This window comes from Garra rufa, chromosome 1 (assembly GCF_049309525.1).
Source record: "Garra rufa chromosome 1, GarRuf1.0, whole genome shotgun sequence".
In the NCBI taxonomy this organism is placed as follows: Eukaryota; Metazoa; Chordata; class Actinopteri; order Cypriniformes; family Cyprinidae; genus Garra; species Garra rufa.
The window spans coordinates 85,197,025-85,222,388 of NC_133361.1; the positions used below are offsets into that span (position 1 = coordinate 85,197,025).

At 38.0% G+C, this 25,364-nt stretch overlaps 1 protein-coding gene, 3 non-coding genes and 1 pseudogene across 4 annotated transcripts; all 5 read left to right on the plus strand.

Annotated features, from left to right (window-relative positions):
- Window positions 1-5,344: 5,344 nt before the first annotated feature.
- LOC141321334 (uncharacterized) lies at window positions 5,345-16,017 on the plus strand. The gene is made up of 2 exons (XM_073833365.1): window positions 5,345-5,719; window positions 15,331-16,017. The coding sequence occupies exons 1-2, from the start codon at window positions 5,345-5,347 to the stop codon at window positions 16,015-16,017; spliced, it is 1,062 nt and encodes a 353-aa protein (XP_073689466.1).
- A 3,691-nt stretch (window positions 16,018-19,708) lies between these two features.
- On the plus strand, window positions 19,709-19,784 carry trnat-cgu (transfer RNA threonine (anticodon CGU)). The gene has a single exon. It is a non-coding gene; the product is annotated as a tRNA-Thr (tRNA).
- A 165-nt stretch (window positions 19,785-19,949) lies between these two features.
- On the plus strand, window positions 19,950-20,023 carry trnat-ugu (transfer RNA threonine (anticodon UGU)). The gene has a single exon. It is a non-coding gene; the product is annotated as a tRNA-Thr (tRNA).
- A 997-nt stretch (window positions 20,024-21,020) lies between these two features.
- Window positions 21,021-21,094, plus strand: trnat-agu (transfer RNA threonine (anticodon AGU)). The gene has a single exon. It is a non-coding gene; the product is annotated as a tRNA-Thr (tRNA).
- Window positions 21,095-24,950: 3,856 nt separating this feature from the next.
- On the plus strand, window positions 24,951-25,069 carry LOC141346651 (5S ribosomal RNA; annotated as a pseudogene).
- The last annotated feature ends 295 nt before the right edge of the window (window positions 25,070-25,364 follow it).

A 25,364-nucleotide genomic window follows, 5' to 3' on the forward strand; every position in this document is an offset into this window, starting at 1 on the left:
AAAATAAAACCAAACAAGATTTGTAATGAAGAAAAGAATATTTAGACAAATATGAGTGTTGAAACCCCACAGCACATCTCTTGCTCACTCAGCAGCATGCACGCAGAACACGCAAAATCTTGCTCTCTGCATGAATGCAGCGCAGATAGCGACACGAGTTATTTGAAATAGCCTACATTAAATGTTTTAATAAGACAATACTGACAATGAAAATTCTATGACATTTCAAATAGTTTTGACGATTTTTTCCTTAAGTCCGCCTGTGCATTTCTGCACAGTAAATGCAGTGTATCTCAACGCTGTTTTTAGTTGAGAATGCAATTTCTGAAATTTTAGAATGAATTAATTTCTAAAATGTTATGATAGGAAAAACCTCAAACAGGTCACAGTAGTATAGAAATACACAGGCTATCGGTCATCAACTTGTGTGCCAGTATATGAATTAAAATGAAGCATCTGTAAGAGTCACGTCCGTAACGGTCACGTCCGTAACGCATTATTTTGGCCGATAAGAGCAAAGAATTGAGATGGGCTGTTGATCATAATAAGCATGGCCATAAGTTGGCTTTGTACAGAAAGTTTCAAGTTAATTGCATTAGTAATTACTAAATGAAATAAACTTAATCTTTAAAACGTTACGGACCTGACACAACGCTGAAGCGTCCTGACGTCATTAATCTAGCCCTTATAAATCCAGAAATCATTGCTCTTTAGACAAAGTGAGTTTATTTACTTTTCATACAGGCCTCCATCTTTCTACAAAATACTTACTGTTGACATAAAATTTAAAAAATAGGCAGTCTTTAATCTCTCATTTGAAACCATGAAATACAGTCAAATGAAATTGTAATTTTACAACAGGTGCACCCATCATATGTGGTAGAAAAAAATAGCCATTTCCTTCAAATTTCTATTAAAGCACGTTGATGCAGCTAAATACAGACCTAAATGCACAACTTAAACCGGGTTTTGTTCTTTTTGTATAAACTTTATTTTTTCATGGTAAGGTTGACATTTGCGTGGAATTGCTCAGTAACTGTCTTGCCTCTTGTCTGTGTAATGTGTCGAAAACGTACCACAACTGTAAGGAGAAAGAGGAGCTGTGCTGAGGTGAAATTGTCTCAGTTTTGAATAGGCAGATTTTTACCACAGCGGTAGCGCAGTGTTTTATAAATATAAATACATTATAATGTTTGTGTATAGGCCTATATATAAATACATATGTATATAATTTTGAAACACAAAATAAATGAGGCTCAAACATTATTAACAAACATGCCTGTTTATTTTAGCACTCAAGTCAGTGAACAAGCAGCCTAAAAACGTTCAAATAAATTAAAGAAATAATATATTTAAATAAGAAAGTAGCCTAAATATGAATGTTAAATAGGCTATTAAACAAACATTTGTTGCAAAAATGTCTGACAGCTCATCAGAACTACTGGCCCGAGTCCGACTGGAACCTGTCTTTTTCCCTCTTTCTCTTCCCCGTTACACAGCTGCTGTCTTTAATAGCAAAGTGAATACCTTTATTTTCGTTTCTTTAGTTTATAAAGTGAATTTAGAAATATATTATGAACACTTTTTTTTTTAAGTAATGAAGCGACCAGCGGTAAACAGATCAATTTAGCCTTCTCAAGTCATCACGATTTAAATTAAAATCCATATATAAATATATATAAACTTAAAGCATATCACAATATTTGTTTAATCGTTTAACCTAGATAAATGTGTGCTAATAGGCACATATGCAATTGTTTGCGGAGATTGAAAGCTGGAGCGCGCCTATAGAACATGCATTCGCCGGTGCAATGTGAATCTTCATTTTTGCTCATAAAGCTGTAAGGGTAATATATCATCCAGAATTGTAAAGGGTCTACCTTATTTTGTGTGTACACAGCATTAACAAAACGTGCTTTTGAAGAAAACAAAAAGGATAGGCTTTCTGATGTCTTGGTGTTAAACAGGAGCGCTTCACAATAATTAACCGAAACCCAAGTAATTGCGTCACAGACACGATTAATATATCTATAGAAAGCTTTAAATTATTACTTCACTACTATAAAACGAAATAATTAAAATCGAAAACAAAACTCTTTCATTAGCTATAGGCCTAATTCAAAAAGATGCATTGAGGCTTTAAAAGTGAGCAGATGGCGAGTCAAGATCATCAACTTCATCTTTGCGACACTGACTCAGAAAATACTAATTTATAAATTTTTATATTATTATTATTTTTATTATTAATTCAAATATCTCCTTAATTTTTGCCCCCGACACATTCATGGTAATTACTTTTTCTGGGGCCATTGAGACCATCACAGCCCTAGTTTTGAACATACCAGGTGAGTGCAGAAAGCTGCTTGCACTAGTTAACCTATGTAAACAGTAGCTGCTGAAATGAAGACTGGCTGTGTGAGATCAGGAGGCATGCTAATCCTAATAATATCTTGTAGTGTGTGATGAGCCATGATTTTCAAGTCTTGTAGTGTGTGCATGTTTAAGATTTCATAATCGGTTAGGATTTTAAAACTCCTGTTGTGTGAGCCAGGCTTAAGGACCCTTCTCTCAAAGCTCTGTGTGCAGTCTTTTTTTTTTGCCTCTCTGTTAGGCTCCGTGTGTCTTTGAGCTTGACAGTGCTCCATTCACTCTCGAGGGTCTCCGATGAACACACCGCTCCCAGAGAAAATGTCTGGGTCCCCCTCTCATCACTGAGAATTAAGTCCTCTGCTCCATGGAGCTTTATGAGGCAACCATACCAGGTGTATTAGGCCTTTCCTTGACTGGCCTCCCTGATGACCGCGTCTGTGCTCATTATAGGGTCAATTATGAGCATGCTTCTCCCTGGAGCTCCCACTCCTGACTGCTCTAATGGTTTAGTTGGCAGTCCTATCCTAACTCAATTTAGAGGGTTGCATATGAACATGCCACTTTCAAGGTGAGCCTCCTAAGTTATTCTTTTGATTTCTGAGAGTTGAGTCCTCTGCTCACTGGTGTTTCATGAGGCAGCCAAAAAGTGTTAGTCCATCTTTGGCTCCCTGTTTTGGTGTCTTTTATGGTTGAACACAGCAGTGCTCCTGTGATTCTCAAGGGTGGTCTATGAGTTCTATATTCTTGAGGTAAGCATCAGAGTTTCCTTCAAGTCTCTTAGAGTTGAGTCCTCCGCTCTCTGAAGCTGGAGCCCAGGGGTGGACTGGGATAAAATTTCAGGCCGGGAAATCTCACACTCCTCCAGGCCATCTCATACACCCATAACAATCTCTGAAACATGGACAATCCTTTTTTTATATGGCCATCACATAAAAAAGGTTTAAATTGTTAGACTATGCAACATGCAAATTAATTGAAAGTCCTCTCCTGAACTGCAGCTTCACTTCCATTTTCCTTATTAGTCTCTATTATCCCTGATCTCTCTCTGTCTCTCACAGGACTTTAATAGCCAAGATTTAACAAACCATGCTTTCTTAATAGCCTAAATGTTAAAATTAGTACAGTGGGTAAAATAGTTATTTGTGTATGTTTGCCCACTGACAAAGAAATGATTAGTCTATAATTTTAATAGTGGTTTTATTTGAACAGTGAGAAGCAGAATAACAAAAAATCCAGAAAAACACACAAAAAAAAAAAAAGAAAATTGATTTGCCTTTAAATCAGTGAAATAATGATTTGACCCCTTTGAAAAACATGACTTAGTATTGGTGGCAAAACCTTTGTTGGCAGTCACAGAGGTCAGATGTTTCTTGTAGTTGGTCACCAGGTTTGCACACATCTCAGGGGGAATTTTGTCCGGATTTTTCGATCTGAAAATGTCACCTATGTCACGTATTTGCGACTGTTCGCAAATGGCGGATGGCAAAGTATGATTCCGGACCGCAAGATGCGTCCATGCCGACCGTGAAAGCTTTTGACATAATAAAAAAAAATGCCAAACGCTATTTCTAATAAATACATTTATATCAAGCACACTAGGGTCAGCGTTTGGGTGCAATCTGTGCAGTGAGGAGAGCAGAGATCGGCAGACAGATGTAGCTTTCAATGAGTGAAAAACGTTGATGGAAAATGCATTATTTTGGGGTTACGTCGCAAAATATTGTAAATATAATTTTTATACTGTATTTTCATACATATTTATATTTTAAACCACGACGGTGAGCCAATGGATATCACACAAGCAACGTGAAAACTGCATATATTAAAGTGAAAGTAAAAACAGCGCTTTCAGCATCTAATGTGCACATTCTCTAAGAGACAATGATAGACAATTATACTTCATATGCTGATATTAATTTACTTCCCTAATATTTCTCTTGTGCAAAATGAAAAGAAACTTATTTTGTGTAGGCTAAGGGTTTTTGAAAGTCGGTTCTTGAAATAAAGCTGTTAATTTTTATTGATGACTGTAGTGTTATTAGGGGTTAAGAAAGACTTAATTATGTGAGGTGGTCTTAAATGTGGGGATTGAAAGGCAAGAATTGCGATGAAACTTTATAAGGTTATCCATTGAATAAATGAGCGCTGCGCGTTTCAAAGTCAGCTGCGGAGCTGTTTTGTGTATCATTCTGATAGCGCCTCCTGCTGGAAGAGAATGATCTGACATTTTTAATCAGCTCGTACGTCTACTGTTGTCAAAAAGACCAATGTAAACAAATCAATCCATGGTTTTAAGCACCAAACATGTAGAGTTGTAAATGTTATCTAATGGATCGACAAGATCACGTGTAATACAAATTTAAACAATTAAGGAAATAAAATATATGTTACTTAATATAATACTTGATTGACAATAATTGGGGGGGGGGGGGGGTTGTCTTAGTATATTTTCCTGCTTTTTTGTCCTTAGCCAATCACATGCCTGATTATGTTACCTGAGGTGTAATTGTTATATATTCAAAATGGACTGATTTATGGCCATTTCCACCCTGTTTCTCATTCTCTGACTCAAACAATCAGTTTTGTGGTGTTTTCCATTTAAGAGGTCAGTGTAACAGGCCACTTTTATGACTGGCTAACATCATTTGCCCCTTTAATAAAACCTCAGAAATTATTATTGATACTATTATCATCTGTCAGTTGAGTGGGGAATGTATCCCATTTTCTTTTTTCTTTGTCTGAGATCAGTCAATACCTAGGTTTCCTCAACTCTGTCATTACATTATCTAGATATTTTTGTAATTAATTGGTGGAATGTCTAAGTGGTATAATGGCCAGCTTAAACTCAGGATCAGGTTTGAACACCCTGGAATAGGATCTAGCATACATGCATTACATATGACGTATATTCAGTTGTGTTTAGATATTAATTGTTTTGTGCCATTAAACTGTGTTTTACCTAACAGCACTGAAAATGGAGAGGGACATACTGAATGAAACTGAAGAGAAAGATCAGAATGAGAGACTTCATGATTTCATAACTGGAGAAAAATATTTTTGTTCCTTACAGTCTGTGAAGACTTCTACACAAAAAAGAGCTCAAAAGACAGGAACTAGTAGTAATTTCACTTGCTTTCAGTGTGGAAAGAGTTTCAAACAACAACGAGCCCTTAAAACTCACATTAATATTCACACAAAAGAGAAGCCTTTCCTCTGCCAACATTGTGGGAAGATGTTTATTCAAAAAGGACACCTTACAAGTCACGTGCAAATTCACACTGGAGAGAAGCCTTTCATTTGCCAACAGTGTGGAATGAGTTTCGCTCAAAAAGGAAACCTTAAATCCCACATGAATATTCACACAGAAGAGAGGTCTTTCACATGCTGTCAGTGTGGAAACCGTTTCAGTCATCCTGGAAACCTTACAGTCCACATGAGAGTTCACACTGGAGAGAAGTCTTTAAACTGCAAATAGTGTGAAAGAAGTTTCAGAAATCCTGGAAACATTAAGAGTCCACATGAGATCCTGCCAGAGTCTGAGTCAAGTCTGAAGTCTTTATCGCTGGAGTCTGAGTCAAGTCTTGAGTCTTTGGTCATGAGTCTCAGTTGAGTCTCAAGCTAAGTAATGGCTTCGCCTTTTAAAAAATCTCAAGTTGCTTTTTAAATTTTCACTAGTTCTTTTCCTCAAGTCAAGTCTGGAGTCGTTTCAGGTCGAGTCTGAAGTCTATAAAAGTGCGACTCGAGTCCAAGTCACTAACTTGAGTGTCCATCTCCGCACCCTGGAGAGAGGCCTTACACCTGCAAACAGTGTGGGAAAAGTTTCAAAAGAAAACCAAAATATTCCCTTGTCAAAAAATCCTAGTGGATTCCAATTAGAATTATAGGATCATCTCAAAGGACAAGAAATTCTGTATGATAATTTCTACATGATTTAATAGGATTCAATTTTATCTTGAATCATTACAAATATTTGAAGAATACTGCTTTTTCATTGAATGCATGACTGACCAAACTCACTTTGATGTACATTCTTCACTGTTGCGTAACATACATTAGTGTACAGCTTTAGTGCAACAATTTCTAAGGACCTGATGGGAAATGATGAAACAAAAAAGTTTCTATTTTTTAAGTTTCCAGAAACCACCAACATTTTTATGATTTTCACCTTAATTTGACAGCCCTCGGAATATTTTCTGCTATGAACATAAACATATCACATATCAAGATAAAGAACCAAGACTGCTTTACATAAAAAAATTATATTTATCTCCATGTGTTCATATTGTTCCACCACTTGAATGCAGTTAGGTTTAATTAGAAACACATTTTGGACAAAAAAAAAAAAAAAATGCTTTTTATTAAAGTTATTTAAAACAAACAAACAAAAAACATTCAGATGTCATATTCTTTCATAAAAGAAATCTTCAAAATTAAATAAACAAACAAAAAAAATAAATAAAATTATACCTTGGTGAATAAATATTAGACACTGTATTTTTATCTTTGAGTGGTAAACTAACAATTACCAGAATGTAAGGGGGCTTTCATAAGAGAGTGAGGTCTCACTTTGCAAACCATTTATGTGCACAAACACTGCATCTTCTTGATGAGTGTTGCTTTTTGCAACTAGACGCAATCGGTAAAAAAAAAAAAAAGGGTAATTCACCCTATTTCTAGGGTCAGTGTTGTATGGTGCTCTAGGAGTGTTTTCAGTTGAAGTGTCATCTATTTCTTCACCGCCACCTGCCTGTTCTTGGCTGGTCCATGATTTTATAATAGTGGATGAAAGAGAGGAGAGTTTAACAATTATCTTGTGAGTTTTTTGCTTTGTTAATGACAAAAGCATTGAACAAACTGATCTGCAACAGAAATTACACATTTCTTTGTCCATTTGAGTGACTTCCTGACAAAAGGGTAGTACCCAATGTTTTGATCTAATTTGTTATCTCTTATCTATATTCATTGCATTATTGTATTCCATAATGCATGCTGGTTTTGCTTTGCATTTCTTTTCTTGGTGGCCTCTTTGCCATACTCCAACCACAGAAATGGGTTTTTCAAATCAAGTAGATGTTTACACAGTGGTAGAGTTGTAAAAATGAACCATAAATAATCTTTTACCATGACCTGCTAGGCTATAAAAAAGAGAGACAACCATGTCTTTCAGGGCAGCACTTTCTTCACAATAGGACTTCATGTTTTTTAAACAAAACCCCGTTTCAGAATCACACAAGATGTAGGATTTTATTCCATATTTGATGGGTTTTTGAGGATTGTACACCTTGAAAGCTAGGCGCCCACACCACAGAAGCAGACTTTGTTCAGCCTGTCAGTGTCATTGGCTGGCTTTGTTGTAATATCATTGAAGTGAAGAAATCTCTATATGATTTCAAACCTGATGTAAGACATGACCTTGCTGAAGCAGGGGGTAGCATTTAATCTGTAAATGAGTACATTTAGAGTTCAGGCTTCTGGTATCAACCAGTTAGTAAAAACAGCCCCAGGAAGTGACTGGCTTCCATGCATGATTTCTAGCATGTTTTAAAGTACTGTCCATAGCATGAATACTCTGATCTGCATACAGGTTGGTCTGATCAACAATGATCTGTATTAGTACAAAAAAATGAACAGCTCAATAAAGTCTTAAGGTTTTATTGAATCAAGAGAAGCAGCATCACCGACAGGCCCAGGATTCTCAGTAAAGGGAAGGTTTTTTTGGCTGCCAGTTCAATTCATGGCACTCTGGAAGATGTTCAGGATCTTCAGCTGGATATTTCACAGCGGCGTCTGTTTGGTCAGCAGCAGGACCAAGTAGATGTGCTTCACATTGGGAAGATAACCACACAGTGTGTGCTACCAAATTCTAGTTGCACTTCACTGGATCAATGACTATATAGTGGACCGGACATTCATGAAAAACGTAAGAGATTTAGTATTTATTTAAATGCAATTATTTTTAATGATTTTTCAATTGTTTGTAAATGTACACAACTGAAAAAGTCTTGCCAGAGTCTTCTGGATTTCCTGAAGATTAAAGACAGGCATATTTGATTATGCTTCAGGACAGAGGGCCAGAGTTGCCCTGCACTGTGTATGTTGCATACCTCCACAGTTGTGTAGATGGTTGAATTAAACTTTAAGGCCTTGGCATTTGCACGGAGGTGACAGATGTTGACTTTATCATTTATTTGGAGCTTGGTCAGGGCCTGGTCCACCTCAAGGATTCTGGAGCCACTTTTGATCTCCAGATCCAAGATGGGGACTTCTGTATCCCTCACAGTTGTCATCCTTGCAACCTGCATCTATAAAGGTATTTTAAATTAAAATATCAATTGTTAAATATTAATTAATAATGTTTTGGCCAGTGTTTGATGATTGAGTTTAAATCACCCACACGTTCCACTGTTCCTTCCAGAGTCAAGTAGCCCCCTGTTGAAAAGAGGTCCTGCTCATCCCCAGTCACAGAGACATATGGTGGAATCAGGGCATCTTTGGCCATCTTCTCGGCACCAAAGGTCAGTGTGAGGGGAGCAGTTTTGGTCGTCGTGTTTGGCCCCATGAACAGACGTTCCTGCTCATACCGTGAGGACACAGTGTAGTTTTTTATGTAGTATGTCACACCCTCTTCGAAGAGGACTGTGTGATGTACACCTGACCACCAGTGGACAGTGCACTAAGGTATCTGATCTCTTGATTGCCAGGCCTAATTTCACCATTTTCAAGCTTAAAGTTTAGGGTTTTTGCACTTCTACGGTTCTGTACACACTTGACCCTGATGGGACTGGAGTGACTATAAGGAGATGTCCTTCTGATGAAGAAAAACCTTAAAGGAGTTAGTTTTTTTTCCCTGAAGATAGCAAATGAAGCAAACATAAAACAGATTAAGTGATTAAAAAAATTTATTAAAGGGATAGTTTACAAAATTTAAATTCTTTAATTACATTATAATTTTTTTAATTGTTTGACATTGTTTGTGCTAATATACTAATTATTATTTGTAAAAAAAAAACTGTGATCTTGATTCAGAAACGCGTCATTAAAATAGACTATAACTCCGCCAATACACAACACAAAGACATGAGCAATGTCTATAGAAAGCTTGATATGTATACTTTTAAACAAAGTAAGTTTTATCGTAATATTCTGTGATAAAGTAATCCATATGAAACCAACGCAATGTCCAGTCTATTCGAACAGAGCTAATTTTTTTAATTCGATCACGCCCACCAGCTTCGTTTACGACCATATTTTAATTAGCCACGTGATCAAAGCGCGGGAGATAAACGCCCACCTCAGCGTAATGCCCAGCTTACACTACAGGAGTTTTGAACCGAAAAATTTTGTCAAGTACCTCGGTCGGCCCCAATGTTCGGCACAGATTATCATGTAATGTGAGGCGTTCAAAGATCAAATCTTGCACCTCCCGATCTGCTAGCTCACACATCGGGGCTGCGATTACGTCAGTACTGTCAAAATAGCCAATAAGAAACAAGTGTACGAGGAGACGGAAGTCACAGCACTCGAAACGGCGAACGCGAAACAAATTCGTTGGACTTTGGAAATGGAGGAGCGTCTTGTTGAGATGTGGCAACAACATGACTGTCTTTATAATATTTTGTCAAAGTTGTACCGATAAGGAGAAGAGTTGGGGAGAGATCGCTTCGGTTTTAAACGTGCCAGGTGAGTATAAAGCTGTTAGCGCGCATGTAAACAAACTTCTGAAACGTCAGTGACCATCAGTTATGTGACCGCCACATGGTGTTCAGGTCACAGAATTATTGAACTGATTGTATATATATTGTATTTATGATTTACATATGATCATTTCAATGTATTTATGTAACTTATAAATTGTCATGAATGTTTATATAAAGGAAAACAAAGTTGCATTTTGTAAATACTAAGTGGCAGTTGAGAGAAGAGTTGACATGGCGATAACGGCGCATCTTCAGTCAACAAAGAAGACTGCTTAACTGAAGGCAAACTCTTGTCTTTCTCTTTCTTCATTGAAAAAAAAGACTATTCTCATCTGTTGAGTGGACTCCTAGGGCGGGGTCTGCAACAGTTACATACATGTCTGTCAAAAGATATGGTAGCATTTTATTAAAATAAAACGTCCACAAACACTCTTACACACACACAAACACAATCCCCTCTCTCTCTCTCACACACACACACACACACACACACACACACACACACACACACACACACATGTTTGTTTTTGTGAATTGTGGGGACATTCCATAGACGTAATGGTTTTTATACTGTACAAACGATATTTGCTATCACCCTACACCTTCCCTACACCTAAACCTAGCCCTCACAGGAGACTGTGCATATCTTTACATTCTCAAAAAAACGTATTCTGTATGATTTATAAGCCTTTTGAAAAGTGGGGACATGGGCAATGTCCTCATAAGTCACCCTCTCCTTGTAATACCTATGTCATACCTATGTTATTACACAAATTTGTGTCCTGATATGTCACAAAAACAAACACACACACACACACACACACACACACACACACACACACACACACACAAATGCAGAGGACTCTCAAAATAATTAAATTAAGTGTGTTATTATTGCCACTTCTGTGTCTCTTCCTTCAGTTGTCCTCCCTGTCATGTTACCGTCCACCCCGTCATATGTCATTTGTCCACCCTGTCATTTAACTGAAAAAAATAAAATGTCTTTATTCAAATGACAATCTTTAGCATTTGTTCTTTTAGGAACATTTAAGGATAAATTGGTTTTGGATAAATTCTGGTCAGATATGTTTCCTATCTTATTTTTTACTTTAAATGGTATGTAACTCAGAACATAGTTTTTTGTTATTTCCAAAGTTTTTGAAGTTCTTTCCAATTTAAAAAAAAAATATATATAAGAGAAGGGACAGAAATATTTTCCAAAAGTGTATTATTTAGAATGATAACACTGTCAGAAATATTTGCTTTCTGTATCCATTTGTCCCTGACAGGGTGGACATATTTTGTAAGTTGGTCCAAATGTTTTTGCTTATAATTATTTTATCAAAGGTCCAGGAGCTGGACCAACCAGCAATTGTTGAAGTTTAAAGTCTTCTTAAAATAATAAACATGTGGTTTAACGAAAAACTTGAACAATGTCTTTAAGAAATTTTCATCAGTCAAAGGCACTCTATGGTGATATTGACCCATCAGAATGTCCAATAGGATTCTAAGAATCCACTAAGATCCTAAAGGATAAACTGAAATTCCAATAGGATTTTTTGACAAGGGTTGTGGAAATATTGTAGATATTGTCATAAATACTTGAATGAATAAATGAACGCAATAATGCATTTGGAAAAAATAAAACTCCTTTTTGTACATATCTCTGAACGTTTCGCATTGTAGACACAGAAGCGCGTGAACAGGACTTTTATTTTGATCTGGTGGTGTGACGTCATAAGGCTGCTCCGCGCTCCTGCATTAGTGTTTCAGCTGAAGAAAGGTTTGTAGTATGTTTAAACTGTTTAAACTTTGAACTCTTTAAATTCATACCAAGCGTTCAGTCTGTTTTATATGGTTTACAAGCGGTTTACAATTTATTGAATGCAACATGGTAATATTTTATCTAATGATGAACGTTATTAAAGCGCATCCACACAGCGTCTGATGTCGCTCCATGTGTAGTGATTCAGATCAGAAACTCCGAGTCAATTGAATCGGTTGATTCACAAAATGATTCACTGTTTCGAATCACCGCTCGCTGAGAGACCTGCTGCTTAAAACAGTGTCAATGAGACGAAAAAAAACTCAAACGTGTGTAATGACAACTTTTACAAACAATTGCAAATGTTTTGTTGTTGTTGTGACTATCCTAAAATCAGGGCTTAAAGTATTCCGGCACCGTGCCGGATCTCCGGCGTGCGGCCGTGAGAGAAAAAATATATATATATTTTTAGAGCCTGCGCATGCGGTTCAATATTTTCGAGACAATTTATTTCACCTACCAATCATATGAGAGGAACGCAGCCTTAACTAACATTACAAGCCTATCAGAAGCACAGAAGGGCGGGTCCTTGCAACACAGTATGATTGACACCCATACGTCAATGTCACGTTAGCGTTGTCAGAGGAAAAAAAATGGAGCGCAAGTTTATGAAGCCTGGGGATGATGTCCTAGCAATAGTAAAAGGACTCAAAATTAATTGGCGCTGGACGTGGATTGAAGAAAGTAGAGATCATGGCGAGCCTTTTGGCAGTTGGTGCAAGAAACTAAGAGAGCCCGGGGCTTATTTCTGCACGATTTGCTCGAGGAAGCTACAGCAGCGGTAAGAAAGTGCTTGCTCGTCATGATTTAGGCTGTATCCGAAACCGCCCCCTATACCCTATTTCCTACATTAGTCCACTCATTCAGTTCACTTGAAGGAATGAATGAAAACGAGTGAGTGAATTCGGACACTAAGGGCACCGGAAGGACTGCCGCTTTTGCATAGTGTGTTAACTGTTTAATCATTTCAAATGGGCAGCTCCAGTAGTAAGATTAAATGATTTATCTTGAACTCTGTCACGGAAATTATGTATAAACCCTAGTTAAACAATTTAATAATCAATTCACAATGAACGTGTAACTGTTGTACACTGTAATACGCAGTGGACGAGCGCATTGTAAAATGAACGGATGGATGATTCAGCTGCGGGCGCCATCTTCTGGTGAGACGCGGATCGTGAATTCAATCGGCACGTGACTCTCACAGTGCATTATGGCAGTGGTTCTCAAACTTTTTTGGTCGCGCCCCCCTTTAAACCTTTAAAAAAAATCTGGCGCCCCCCTCCCAAAAATACCTATCCCACCTAAGACTAATAAATGATTTTACTAAGCTTAATGAAAAATTAATGCTTTCTTAGTTCAAAAAAAAAAAAAAAAAAACAGGAGAAAAACACATGCAACACTTGAAATAAAATAGCTTAATTAAAAAAAAAAATAGCACAGGGAGAATAACTGTTATTATTATAATTCTCTATGTTATTTATTTATTCATATATTTTTTTTTGTAGGATTCATGCTGTCCTAAGGCATAGCAGGGCTTGAAATTAACTTTTTTTTACAGTGCTACCACGTAAAAAAAAGTTTGAGCACAAAAAAAATATAGGAGCACCCAATTTATTTTTAGTAATGTGTCGATCTTGATTCTTCATGGCTGATTCTGGTTGCAGATGTTTTACAAGCAAATGGGCTGATTCTGAAAGCCTTTTTTATATTTATTTTACGCCTTAAGCAAGGGACAGGAATTAATTAAAATATGAGTACATGAAGAAGATGTTTATTTTCTCTATTTTTAAAGAATCTACAGTATAAATAGCAAAACATAAACAACACAGTTCTTTCTTAGTCTTGTAGACAATAAATGCAGCTTTGAAGCCCTGCATTGAGTTTTTGAATGACCAGCCCCTGCCTGGGTCTGTGCTAATTCATCTATGGTTTTCTCTTCTCTTTCACACACCGATCCATCTCCCGTTCATTACGTCCTTTGGCTGTTTACGTTTATTTTTCTGCTGATGGCCCGTGCCCCCCCCCCCCTGCAATACTCATGCGCCCCCCACTTTGAGAACCACTGCATTATGGGTTATCTCTAGCTGTTGAGTGTTCATCGGTTGTACACTCGTTTTTGCAATGCGTTGTGGGATTGAACGAGTGCACTCAAGAATGCCCCCCCCCCCCCTAAAAAAAAATATGTTCAGGCTCAGGATTTTTATTTACTTTAACCCCTGTAAAATGCAACAGCATTTAGAATGATTAACGTAATATACTATAATAATTTATGTAATATACTAAATGTATACTACTGAACTACTGAACTAGAGCTGATTGAGATTTTTTTCTTTTTTTCCCCTGATAATTATTGTCATCTTCAACAGGAAAAAGTTTACAAACACAGAAAAAAACTCCTGCTGAATGAAATGATATCCATATCCATCCACACAATATAAAGATGGCGTTTATTAAAGAGGAGAGTGAAGACATGAATATTGAAGAAACATTCAGACTCAAACATGAAGATACTGAGGAACAAACAAAGATGGAGTTTATTAAAGATGAGCATGAAGACATGAAGATTGAAGAAACATTCAGAGTCAAACATGAAGATACTGAGGAACAAACAAAGATGGCGTTTATTAAAGATGAGCATGAAGAAACATTCAGAGTCAAACATGAAGATACTGAGGAACAAACAGGTTGGTTTTCATTCTCAAAGCTGAAATATCCAATTCTCAATTAATTTTGCCTTTGGCAGGTGTTTTCTACACTGTCTACCTTCCTGCAGATTTTAGCTTAATATTTTTCTTAAAGTTCTCTTAAAGACCATTTTTTACTTTTATTTAAAAACAGCATTCAAAGAATTGTGTCATTTAATATTTAAATGTTAATGTTCACTGCTAGGATTGAGTAACATTTTTCATGTGAAATAGGTAAATAATAGTTCATGCATGTGGTCTTGCTCTGATGTAATGATGAGGTATGTGAAATAAAGTCTGGAGACATCCGTCACTTTCACTCAACTTGTTTGATTAATTGTCAGAATCAGGTTCATTAACTATGACAGGCATGAAAAATATGCAGAGTGGGTGGAGCTTGAGGACTGGAATTGGGAACCACTGGCTTAGAGCATATAGGATATAGTTATATGTTAGTTTTGACACTTTACATGTTTGAATGTTTTGAAATCTGTTGCTTCGTGCCATTAAACTGGGGTTAACTTGTACTTGTCTTTTTTCACCTTAGACCTGATGGCACTGAAAGAGGAGAGTGAAGAACTTAATGAAACGGAAGAGAAAGATCAGGATTTCACAAATGGAGAAAAATCTTTTAGTTGTTCAGACTAAAACAACTTCCTTAAGAGAAATAAAACGAAAGACGGGAAGAAGTTATTTCAATTGCCATCAGTGTGGAAAGTGTTTCAATCAAAGAGAAAACATGAGAAGACACATGAGAATTTACACTCGAGAGAAGCCTTTTACATGCAAACAATGTGGAAGAAGTTTTAACCAAAAAGTAAACCTTGACAAACATATGAGAATTCACACTGGAGAGAAGCCTTTCACCTGTCCTCAGTGTGGAAAGAGGTTTAACTATAAACAATGCCTTGAAGACCACTTACGAATTCACACTGGAGAAAAGCCTTACACCTGCAAACAATGTGGAAGAAGTTTCAGCCAAAAGGGAAACCTTAACAGACACATGAGTGTTCACACTGAAAAGAAGCCTTACACCTGCAAACAATGTGGAAGAAGTTTCACTCAAAAAGAAAGCTTTAACAGACACATGAGAATTCACAATGGAGATCAGTCTTACACGTGTGATCAGTGTGGAATGAGTTTTGATCAACAAGAAAACCTTGAAGTCCACAAGAGAACTCACATAGAGAAACCCTACACATGCCCTCAGTGTGGAAAGAGTTTCAGTCAAAAACAGCACTTTGAAGACCACATAAGAGTTCACACAGGAGAGAAGCCTTTCACCTGCCAGCAATGTGGAAAAAGTTTCAACCAAAAAGGAAACCTTAACAGGCACAAGAACCTTCACACTGGAGAGAAGCTGTTTATATGTGATCACTGTGGAAAGAGTTTCAGATGTAAAGAATCACTTAAATACCACATGAGGTTTCACACATGAGAGAACTGTATGTTTATGTTATCAGCGTGACATGAGTCATAATAACACCAGAGAGAAGACTTTGCTGCAAGTGTACAAAAGTCCTTGAAGATGGAGGATTGATGGTAATATGTAATAGTAAAGAGCAGATGAATAAAGTGATCAAAATGAAAATGGTATGTGAGCAATGATTGTAAGTTTCAATCAAATAGGTAATAAAATATTGGTATGTGGAGTAATAACTGGGGTCCCATTAAGTGTAAATATGGGAATATAGGAGGAAATGTAAAAAATCGAATACTTACAGATGACTAAGAGTGTTTTGTGTTCTCACCTGAGCTCTTTTACTCATTTGATTTCATAATGGAGTCTTCAATGGTAAGCAACATGGGTAATTTTTCATCAGTAATGTCCTGTAAAATATCATCACACCAGAGCAACTCGTTCTCAGTGTCAGGAGCATTGTGATGCTGCACCAGATCTACATGACTGAAGGACTGAATAATCTCTGTTCCTGCAGTTTATATCAGGACTGCCATGATGTATTCATATTTTCAAGAACTTTTGTAGCCATACGAAGAGAATAAATTGTCACTGAAGCTGATTATTGAAGCTGGTGATGCTGTTTTTGAATTTGTTTAATTCATTATTTGCAGAGATCTTAATACATTTAATAGTCTTTTATACTAAGTAGTGCAGATTATATAAACACTAATGTTCATTTTATCAAGCCATTCAAATTGAGGACTGCGGCTTGGTTTTAACTAGACTCCGAGACAGTGGAGGCACCAATTTATCATTTGTAGATAAAATAAGCAGCACGTCAAAACAATAAAGCTGTTCACACCACAAGCGCTTATAGTCATTACTTGTAATGATCTATCGGCCTTATATCCTCTATTTATGTCCTCCATGGAAGCCCTTCCCGTGCGCTTTACCGTGTTATCTTGTTCAGTATCTGGTGTGACCACCATTTGCCTCACGCAGTGCAACACATCTCCTTCAGAGCTGATCAGGTTGTTGATTGTGGCCTGAATGTTGGTCCACTTTTCTTCACTGGCTGTGCGAAGTTGCTGAATATTGGCAGGAACTTGAATTCGCTGATCAAGAGCATCCCAAACATGCTCAATGGGGGAGTATGCTAGCCATGCCAAACACTGGGATGTTTTCAGCTTCCAGTAATTGTGTACAGGTTCTTGCAACATAGGGCAGTAAATTATCATGCTGCAAGGTGATGGTTGTGAATAAATGGCACAACAATGCGCCTCAGGATCTTGTTGCAGTATCTCTGTGCATTCAAAATGCCATCCATTATATGCACCTGTGTTTGTTGTTCATAATAAACACCTGCCCACAACGTTGATATTGTTGAGCACGTACGATTTGTCTCGGCCGCATTACCTCATCAGCTGCTGAATTCAAATCTGTTTTGGCGCTTTGGCTGGCTCTGAGCCAGATTGGACGCCCTGAGTGCTTGTCATTTTATCACAACTATTCAGTGTTTCCAACCTTGATATCATATACAGATTATGCAGGTAACTATAAAGTTTATTCTCCTCTTCTCCCAGCTCACCAGAGACTTACTTTAATGTATTTCGGGAGGAGAGGATGCATTTGCGTGTTGTAAATCCCACAGCTCGGATTCAGCGTGAACATGGCGAGCATGCTTATGAATACTAATAATAAAAAGGAAAAATTAAATAAAAGTGATCCATGTGTCTTACAGTGCTGTTGTGGCTGTGGTGTGTCACATGACTATGTAAAAAACTGACGATGAAGATAATTCTGTCCTGGCTGCCTGAATGACGATGCAGTAACTCTTTCTGCTCTCTGATCAAACCAAATAACAAACATTTTTTCTCAAATAACAAACACTCTAAAAATGAACTGAACTATCAAAAGAGCATGTAATTATCACAAAGAATGACGTTGAATGAAGAATGGAGTCTTGATGAATTAGGTAATGTTTATATTTAGGGAATTTGTATTAAACTTATAGTTTTTTGTTTTGATGATTAAAGACCTATGGCCATCATCAGCTGAATACAGTTCTTTAGTATTTATCATTGTTAACCTCCTCTTTCTTTTTATTCTTTTATCATGGCCCACTTCATGAAAAGTTATTTCCGATTTATAGAGATCAGAATCCACATGCATAATTTAGCAACTTTCTCTAGTGTTTCTAATAATGTATTAATTAAATAAAATATGATAAATTAATAGATAATATATAAAAAAAATATTCAGCAAAGCGTGTAAAGTAATCAGATCATGCAGATAAAAAAATATTTGCATCACATTCTTTACCACACTTTTTGAGCAATCAAACAGGCTCAAAGACTTTCCATCCATTTGTACAGGCTCATTTCTCTTCAATGCTGCCTTCAAATTTGTTTGGTTTGCTTGGCCTGTAACACTTTTGTTTAAAAAGCCATTTTTGTGGGAGAATATCTGTCCTTTGTCTTGAAATTCTATCAATGCGTAACACTGCTTCACTTTATCCATTATTGTCTAGGAAAGAAAAAAAGGCTTCTCTAATAACAAACTATCTTATTTAATCATTTTCTTTAAGATCTCTTATGTGTGTATTAGTGATGGGAAGTTCGAATCATTTTACTGACTCAGATCTTTGAATCTTATTCATCAAAATGATCTCATCTTTTTTCAGGCATTTTGTTTACTTCAGTAGAATATAATTAAAATGTAAAAATTGTTAATAGCCAAATCCCACAACACATCTACTTATGCGACACTTCAAATAAGACTGTTACTGCAATAAAACAATAATGCAACCAAGGCCGAATTATGAGAAGCAGAAATTATTAGTTTTTTACATTCGCTATGCAAGTTTTTCCAATACTTCTAACAATTGTCCTAAACTCATAATGAACCAACGCACATTCAAAACAGAAATAACAAAACAGTTAATTTTATGATGAAAATCACACATTGCAAACTAAACTCTAACACTAATTTTCAAATTACAGTAACGCACTAGCACAATACACTATATCCACCAAAACACTGCAAACATGTCTCAAAATCGAATTATTATTACAAAACACTAACACACGTTCTCTTCCAACTAGAACATTTAGTCAATCATAGAATAATATTATAAGAACACTAACATCAAATGGAATTACAGGAACTATATTATTTTAGGTGTGAGGTCTGACCTTATAAAGACAGTGGCTGCATTCAAAACCGCATACTCAATGAGTAGATACTTATTTTCAATAAGTACTTACTTAACGATCGTTAAAAAAATATGTATTCTACAGCCAAATCTCGTTAAATATGGATGTGATCTGCATGTCTTACGCCATGTTGACGTTATCATGTGACCAATGACGTTATAACAAGTGCAACAACTTAACATATAGCAACAGGTTTAATTAATCTTTCTATAAATATTTTGATATTGATAAAATTTGTTCATTTTGTGGTCATGTTGAAGAAACAGCTGTTCTTTTATTGTGATTGTAGTATAACTGATACGTTTTAGGTTCATTTAGGTTTTTGTATTTTTTAATTCTTAAAGAAATAATTTTTGTCAGGAAAACCCAAATTCTTTATTTGTTGAATAAGTTATTTATTTTGTTTTATGTTTAAAATTTTTATTCACATGCAAAACTAGCCTAAATTCTTGTTGAATTTTTGAATGTTTTGACCCTCTGAGTCACCCTCCCGACAGCCTTACATCTGGTTTGGCGCCGTGGCTTAGTTGGTTAAAGTGCCTGTCTCGTAAAAGCAGGAGATCCTGGGTTCGAATCCCAGCGATGCCTTTGGTTGTGTGCCACAATACAGCCGACGTCATGCTTTACCAAAAAAACGGGCAGCGAAATAGGGACAAAGAGGAGCTCGAGGACAGCGGGCGGTTTCTCTTGCAACACTAACCTCTCACCTGCTTTTGAAGCATAGCATCCCAGGCTAACGGTTCCCACAGAGGAGGCACCGTGGCTTAGCTGGTCAAAGCGCCTGTCTTGTAAACAGGCGATCCTGGGTTCGCATCCCAGTGGTGCCTTTCCACCAGTGGCTGTCTCTGGCCTCACTGTTGGATGGGGGATCCCGACGACACTCTATGTTTTTAAACCGTGCCTCAATTGTGAAAAGGCCTCAGTGGCCCAGCCTGGCATGCCAGCGGGCTCTGTGGCGCAATGGATAGTGCATTGGACTTCTAGACTGCCAGATGAGGCCATTCAAAGGTTGTGGGATCGAGTCGGGTTCGAGTTGTGGATTTTGGCTTTCTGGTAACTCTCATACTGTGTGCCCTCAGGTGGTTAAAATTTGCAGACATTCTCTTTTAAGCGTACCAGCACCTGGCCAGCCTCTGGATATTTGCATGCGGTTTAGAGCCGTGGCTTAGTTGGTTAAAGTGCCTGTCTCGTTAACAGGAGACCCTGGGTTTAAATCCCAGCGGTGCCTTGGTTGTCCTTCCAGTCCAGCAAGCGCAAGCTTTTCCGAAAGCGACCTGCAAACAGGGATAGCGAGTGGTTAATTTTGCAAACCGCCCCGACTCAGTTGTCGGCAAACGCCTTAAAGCTGTCCAGCGCCCGGTCAGCCAACCCCTGGCCTATTCTCTGGAAGCCTGGATCGCCTGAGTCACCTTCCCGGAGGGCGGAAGTGCTGCCCAGCTAGTCTAGTAAACAGGAGATCCTGCGTTCGAATCCCAGCGATGCCTTTGGTAGCGCGCCACAATACAGCCAAGCTTGTGTTTACCAAAAAACGGACGACAAATGGGGACACAGAGGAGCTTGAGTCGTGCTTTTCGCCATTTTGTTAAGCCCATCATGCGCAATGTTGCAATCGGACAGCAGAAACCATTTGGAGGCCTCCTGTTTTCAGCTTAAATTGATTTAAAGAAAATGTCAATCATATTTAAAATGTAGCAAAACATGCCCAAGAACCAATTCAGTGAGGTATGGCAATCACTGTCTTGCATCAAGTGGAGGCAGCAGGACGTTCGAAGTGTTGATTCATGCATCGTCTAAGACGCCATCCTCACGATTGGCATGCTGGTTGGCGCCGTGGCTTAGTTGGTTAAAGTGCCTGTCTAGTAAACAGGAGATTCTGGGTTCGAGTCCCAGCGGTACCTTGCGAATGGCAGCTTGGACCTTTTTGCCCTCCCTTGGACCTGAGGCCCTTACAGTGCCTCTGCCTTTCAAACGACACTGGACACTGCAATTGTACAGAGACCCAAGGGCCTGTCCTTCCTGCAGAGAGAGCACGCGCTCTCTTACCGTTGGACGGCCACAGACCCGGAAGGTCAGCCTGGGTTTGAATCCGAGCAATGCCTCTGGTTGCGCGCCACAATACAGCCAATGTCGTGCTTTACCAAAAAATGGACGGCGAATGGAGACAAATAGAAGCTCGAGGACAGCGGGCGGTTTCCCTTGCAACACTACCCTCTCACCTGCTTTTGAAGGATAGGATCCTAGGCTAACTGGTCCCACAAAGGAGGCGCCTTGGCTTAGCTGGTCAAAGCGCATCCCAGCGGTGCCTTTCCACCAGTGGCTCTCTCTGGCCTTGCTGTTGGATGGGAGATCCCGACGAGACTCTGTTTTTGAACCATGCCTAAATTGTGCAAAGACCTGAGGACCTGTCTTTCTGCCCACACATTGTGCCACTCAGCCGAGCTGGACAGGCACAAATCTGTAAGAAAAGGGCTCAGTGACCCAGCCTGACATACCTACAGGGCTCTGTGGCGCAATGGATAGCGCATTGGACTTTTAGACTGCCAGATGAGGCCATTCAAAGGTTGTGGGCTTTTGGCTTTCTTGTAACTCTCATACAGAGCAGTTGCCCTCAGGCAGTAGAAATTTGTAAACATTCTCTTTTATGCGTACCAGCACCTGGCCAGCCTCTGGATGTTTTGACCCTTGGAGTCACCCTCCCGACAGCCTTGCATGCGGTTTGGCGCTGTGGCTTAGTTGGTTAAAGTGCCTGTCTCGTAAACAGCAGATACTGGGTTCAAATTCCACCGGTGCCTTGGACGATTTTTTCAGTCCAGCAAGCATAAGCTTTTCCGAAAGCGACATGCAAACAGGCATAGCGTGTGGGTAATTTTGCAAACAGCCCTGACTAAGTTGTCGGCAAATTCCTTAAAGCTGTCCAGCGCCCGGTCAGCCAACAGCTGGCCTCTTCTCTGGAAGCCTGGATCGCCTGAGTCGCCCTTCCGGAGGGCGAACGTGCTGCCTGGCTAGTCTAGTAAACAGGAGTTCCTGCGTTCGAAGCCCAGCGATGCCTTTGGTTGTGCAGCACAATACAGCCGAGCTCGTGCTTTACCAAAAAACGGACGGAGAAGCTTCGAATCCCTACGGCGCCTTTCCACCAGTGGCTGTCTCTGGCCTCGCTGTTGGATGGGAGATCCCGGCAACACTCTATGTTTTTGAACCGTGCCTCAATTGTGCAAAGACCTGAGGACCTGTCTTTTTGCCCAAACAGTGTGCCATTCAGCCGAGCTGGACGGCCACAAATCTGTAAGAAAAGGCCTCAGTGGCCCAGCCTGGCATGCCAGCGGCCTCTGTGGCGCAATGGATAGTGCATTGGACTTCTAGACTGCCAGATGAGGCCATTCAAAGGTTGTGGGTTTGAGTCCCACCAGAGTCATGGCTTTCTGTTAACTCTCATACTGTGCAGAGTTGCCTTCAGGTGGTTGAAATTTGTAGACATTCTCTTTTAAGCTTACCAACACCTGGCCAACCTCTGGATGTTTTGACCCTTGGAGTCACCCTCCCGACAGCCTTGCGTGCGGTTTGGAAGGTTTTAATATTGAATGTTTTAATGGTTTCTAAACTTTGGTATGTTTTATATGTTTCTAAAATACCTTTATGGACAGAACCAAGGATGAAGAAGAAAAATGGAAGAGAAAACATTTTAAATCAACCTCTGTTCTTAAATAACAACATTTTAAAACAAGAGAAAGCAATACTTTTTAAAAAATGGATGGATGTGGGGATAACAAGAGTGAGAGATGTTTTGTATGAATTTAAAGAGGGCTTTTTACCGATACAATATATTGTGGATGCGATGGAGGAAGCAAAAGAAGAATACAGTAAACAAGAAATAACAAATAAATATGAAATTATTAAAAATGCAATACCCAAAGAGTTGATTAAAAGAATAGAGAGTATGGAAAGAGAGCAAACAGAGGGAATTATTTTTGTGAAACTGGGGGAAAAAATGTATGATTTTAAAGAATGTACTGTAAAAATGTTTTATTGTGTTTTTAGAGATGGTGTTTTTAAAGAGCCGATTGTAAATAAGTACTGGGTGGAAAAATTCAAGGATCTGAAAGAAGAATGTATATGGAGAAACATGAGGGGGAAGTGTGTTGAAACAAAGCCAGGATGTTTGAAATATTTTATAAGGCATAAAGTGGTTTTTACTGAGTCTGTTTTACAGTTTTTTACGATTGTTTACACACCGCCACAGATTTGCACAACATTACACACAATGTCTGCTTCACTCTTTTTGCAAAACATTACACACAGTGATTTGTAAAACTCTACACACATTTCGACACCTTAGACACAGATAAGGATTGTGAGGTTACTTCCTTGTCATTACAAAGCCCCGGATTGCCAATGACCACACAAATGAACAAATTGGATAAACACATCCACAAGGTGTGGAAGCACACATGTGCTAATTTGAAAACGCAGCACTCAGGTGTGCTATAAAAGGCAGCAGGTGAGTTCACCTGTATTCATCAAAAATGATGTGGATGAAATCTTATGGCCTGATCCAGCCAGACGGAGAGATGAGGAATAGTTACAGTAGTTGTGTTGCTTTTTTTTCCAGAGTCAAACTGTATGTGCTTCATGCAGTAATTTTTATTTGTCTACAGATTTTATTTGTTTCATTGATTTGATTGTTGGTTGATTACTGTAACTGATTATGGTAAGAAATACTGTATTTCTTGAATTGAAATAAATACTTGAAATATTCAGTCTGCAGCATCAGTGTTGTGCAGTGAAAAGCGCAATTTGGGAAAGAAGAATTGTGGCAAAAAAAGAAAAAATGGTGTTAGAGCTTTGGACTGTTTTTAAAAGGAAAATAGAAGTATATGTAGAACAATTATATGTGTATTTTAAAAGTGAAAATATGCTGAAAGCTTTTTATGATGTTTTTACACCAACAGTTTGTAATGTTTTAGAGAATCTCATGTGCAAATTTCCAGGAAGAGAAAGAGCTTTCTAAATCTTAAGTATAAAAGGCATGATTTTAAACAAAAAATATGAGATGAGTAGATTATATTTTATCTTATTTTAATTTTATTTATTTATTTATTTATTTTTTTCATTTTATTTTTTTTTCTCGACTTTGTGTGGACAACTATTTTGTATTGTTGATGTTTCGATTGGTTGAAAATTCACCTTATTGTTAATGTGTTCCTTTTGCTTTGTTGATGATAATGTGATGTATTTTTCCATGTTTATTTCTTTTATGTCTTGAGACTTCTAATGTGAAGCACACATTGGAAAATTTGTATTATGAAATTTCTTTAATAAAAAAAAAAGAGCGCTCGATTAAACTTTCTGTGGATTGTACATGCACTGGTGGACACTCACATTGGACTTATCAACACACTGGGATTCTTGGACTGTTTTAGGGTATGGACAAATGAACTGTATTCTTTTAACAGAGTTTACCTAGTTTTATCGTGTTGTTTTAAAGTCTTTTATGTGAACCTTGTAAATACACCAAATCTATTTAAACCAATTTTCTTTTATGTCTCATTCTTTTAACCACTAGTCATCTCTCACAGTTAAATCTGAACCCATTTTAGTCTTGTAACTCGGCTAATAAGGCCGATTGTTACACTTGGATGGGAGACTGCCAGGGAATACCAGGTGCTGTAGGCTTTTGCCTTTTCTTCACTTTTTATATAATATTCTGGATTTTACGGAGGCTGATCTTTAAATAGACCACTTTTTGGAGCAGCCTTCGCTTACGGCCATACCGCGCTGAGAGTGCCTGATCTCGTCTGATCTTGGAAGCTATACAGCGTCCGGCATGGTAAGTACTTGGATGGGAAACCGACTGGGAATATCAGGTGCTGCAAGCTTTTGCCTTTTCTTCACTATTTATATAATTTGCTGGCTTTTAGAAAGACGTGTTTTACCACTCTATTTATTACAATCATTTAAATGTATTATAGAGTTTTAAGTGTTTTACATGTTTTTTAGGCCATTTTATTACTATTAACATTTTAAGTGTGTGTGTCTTTAATAAATGGATGGTTGGCCTGTCATGTGACTAGACACATGACAGGAAGCAGGAAGTACAACTGTATAAGAGAGCAGCATGAAAAACAAAGGACAGTCACCAAACTGTTGGATTGAGGAGTTGCTAATTTTAGA

What these genes read in the sequence shown, in the direction of transcription:
- LOC141321334 (XM_073833365.1), top strand. Translation starts at nt 5,345, where the DNA reads ATGGAGAGGGACATACTGAATGAAACTGAAGAGAAAGATCAGAATGAG. An exon ending in AAGGAAACCTTAAATCCCAC is followed by an intron (nt 5,720 to 15,330) that starts ATGAATATTCAC and finishes ATGAGAAGACAC; the next exon opens with ATGAGAATTTACACTCGAGA.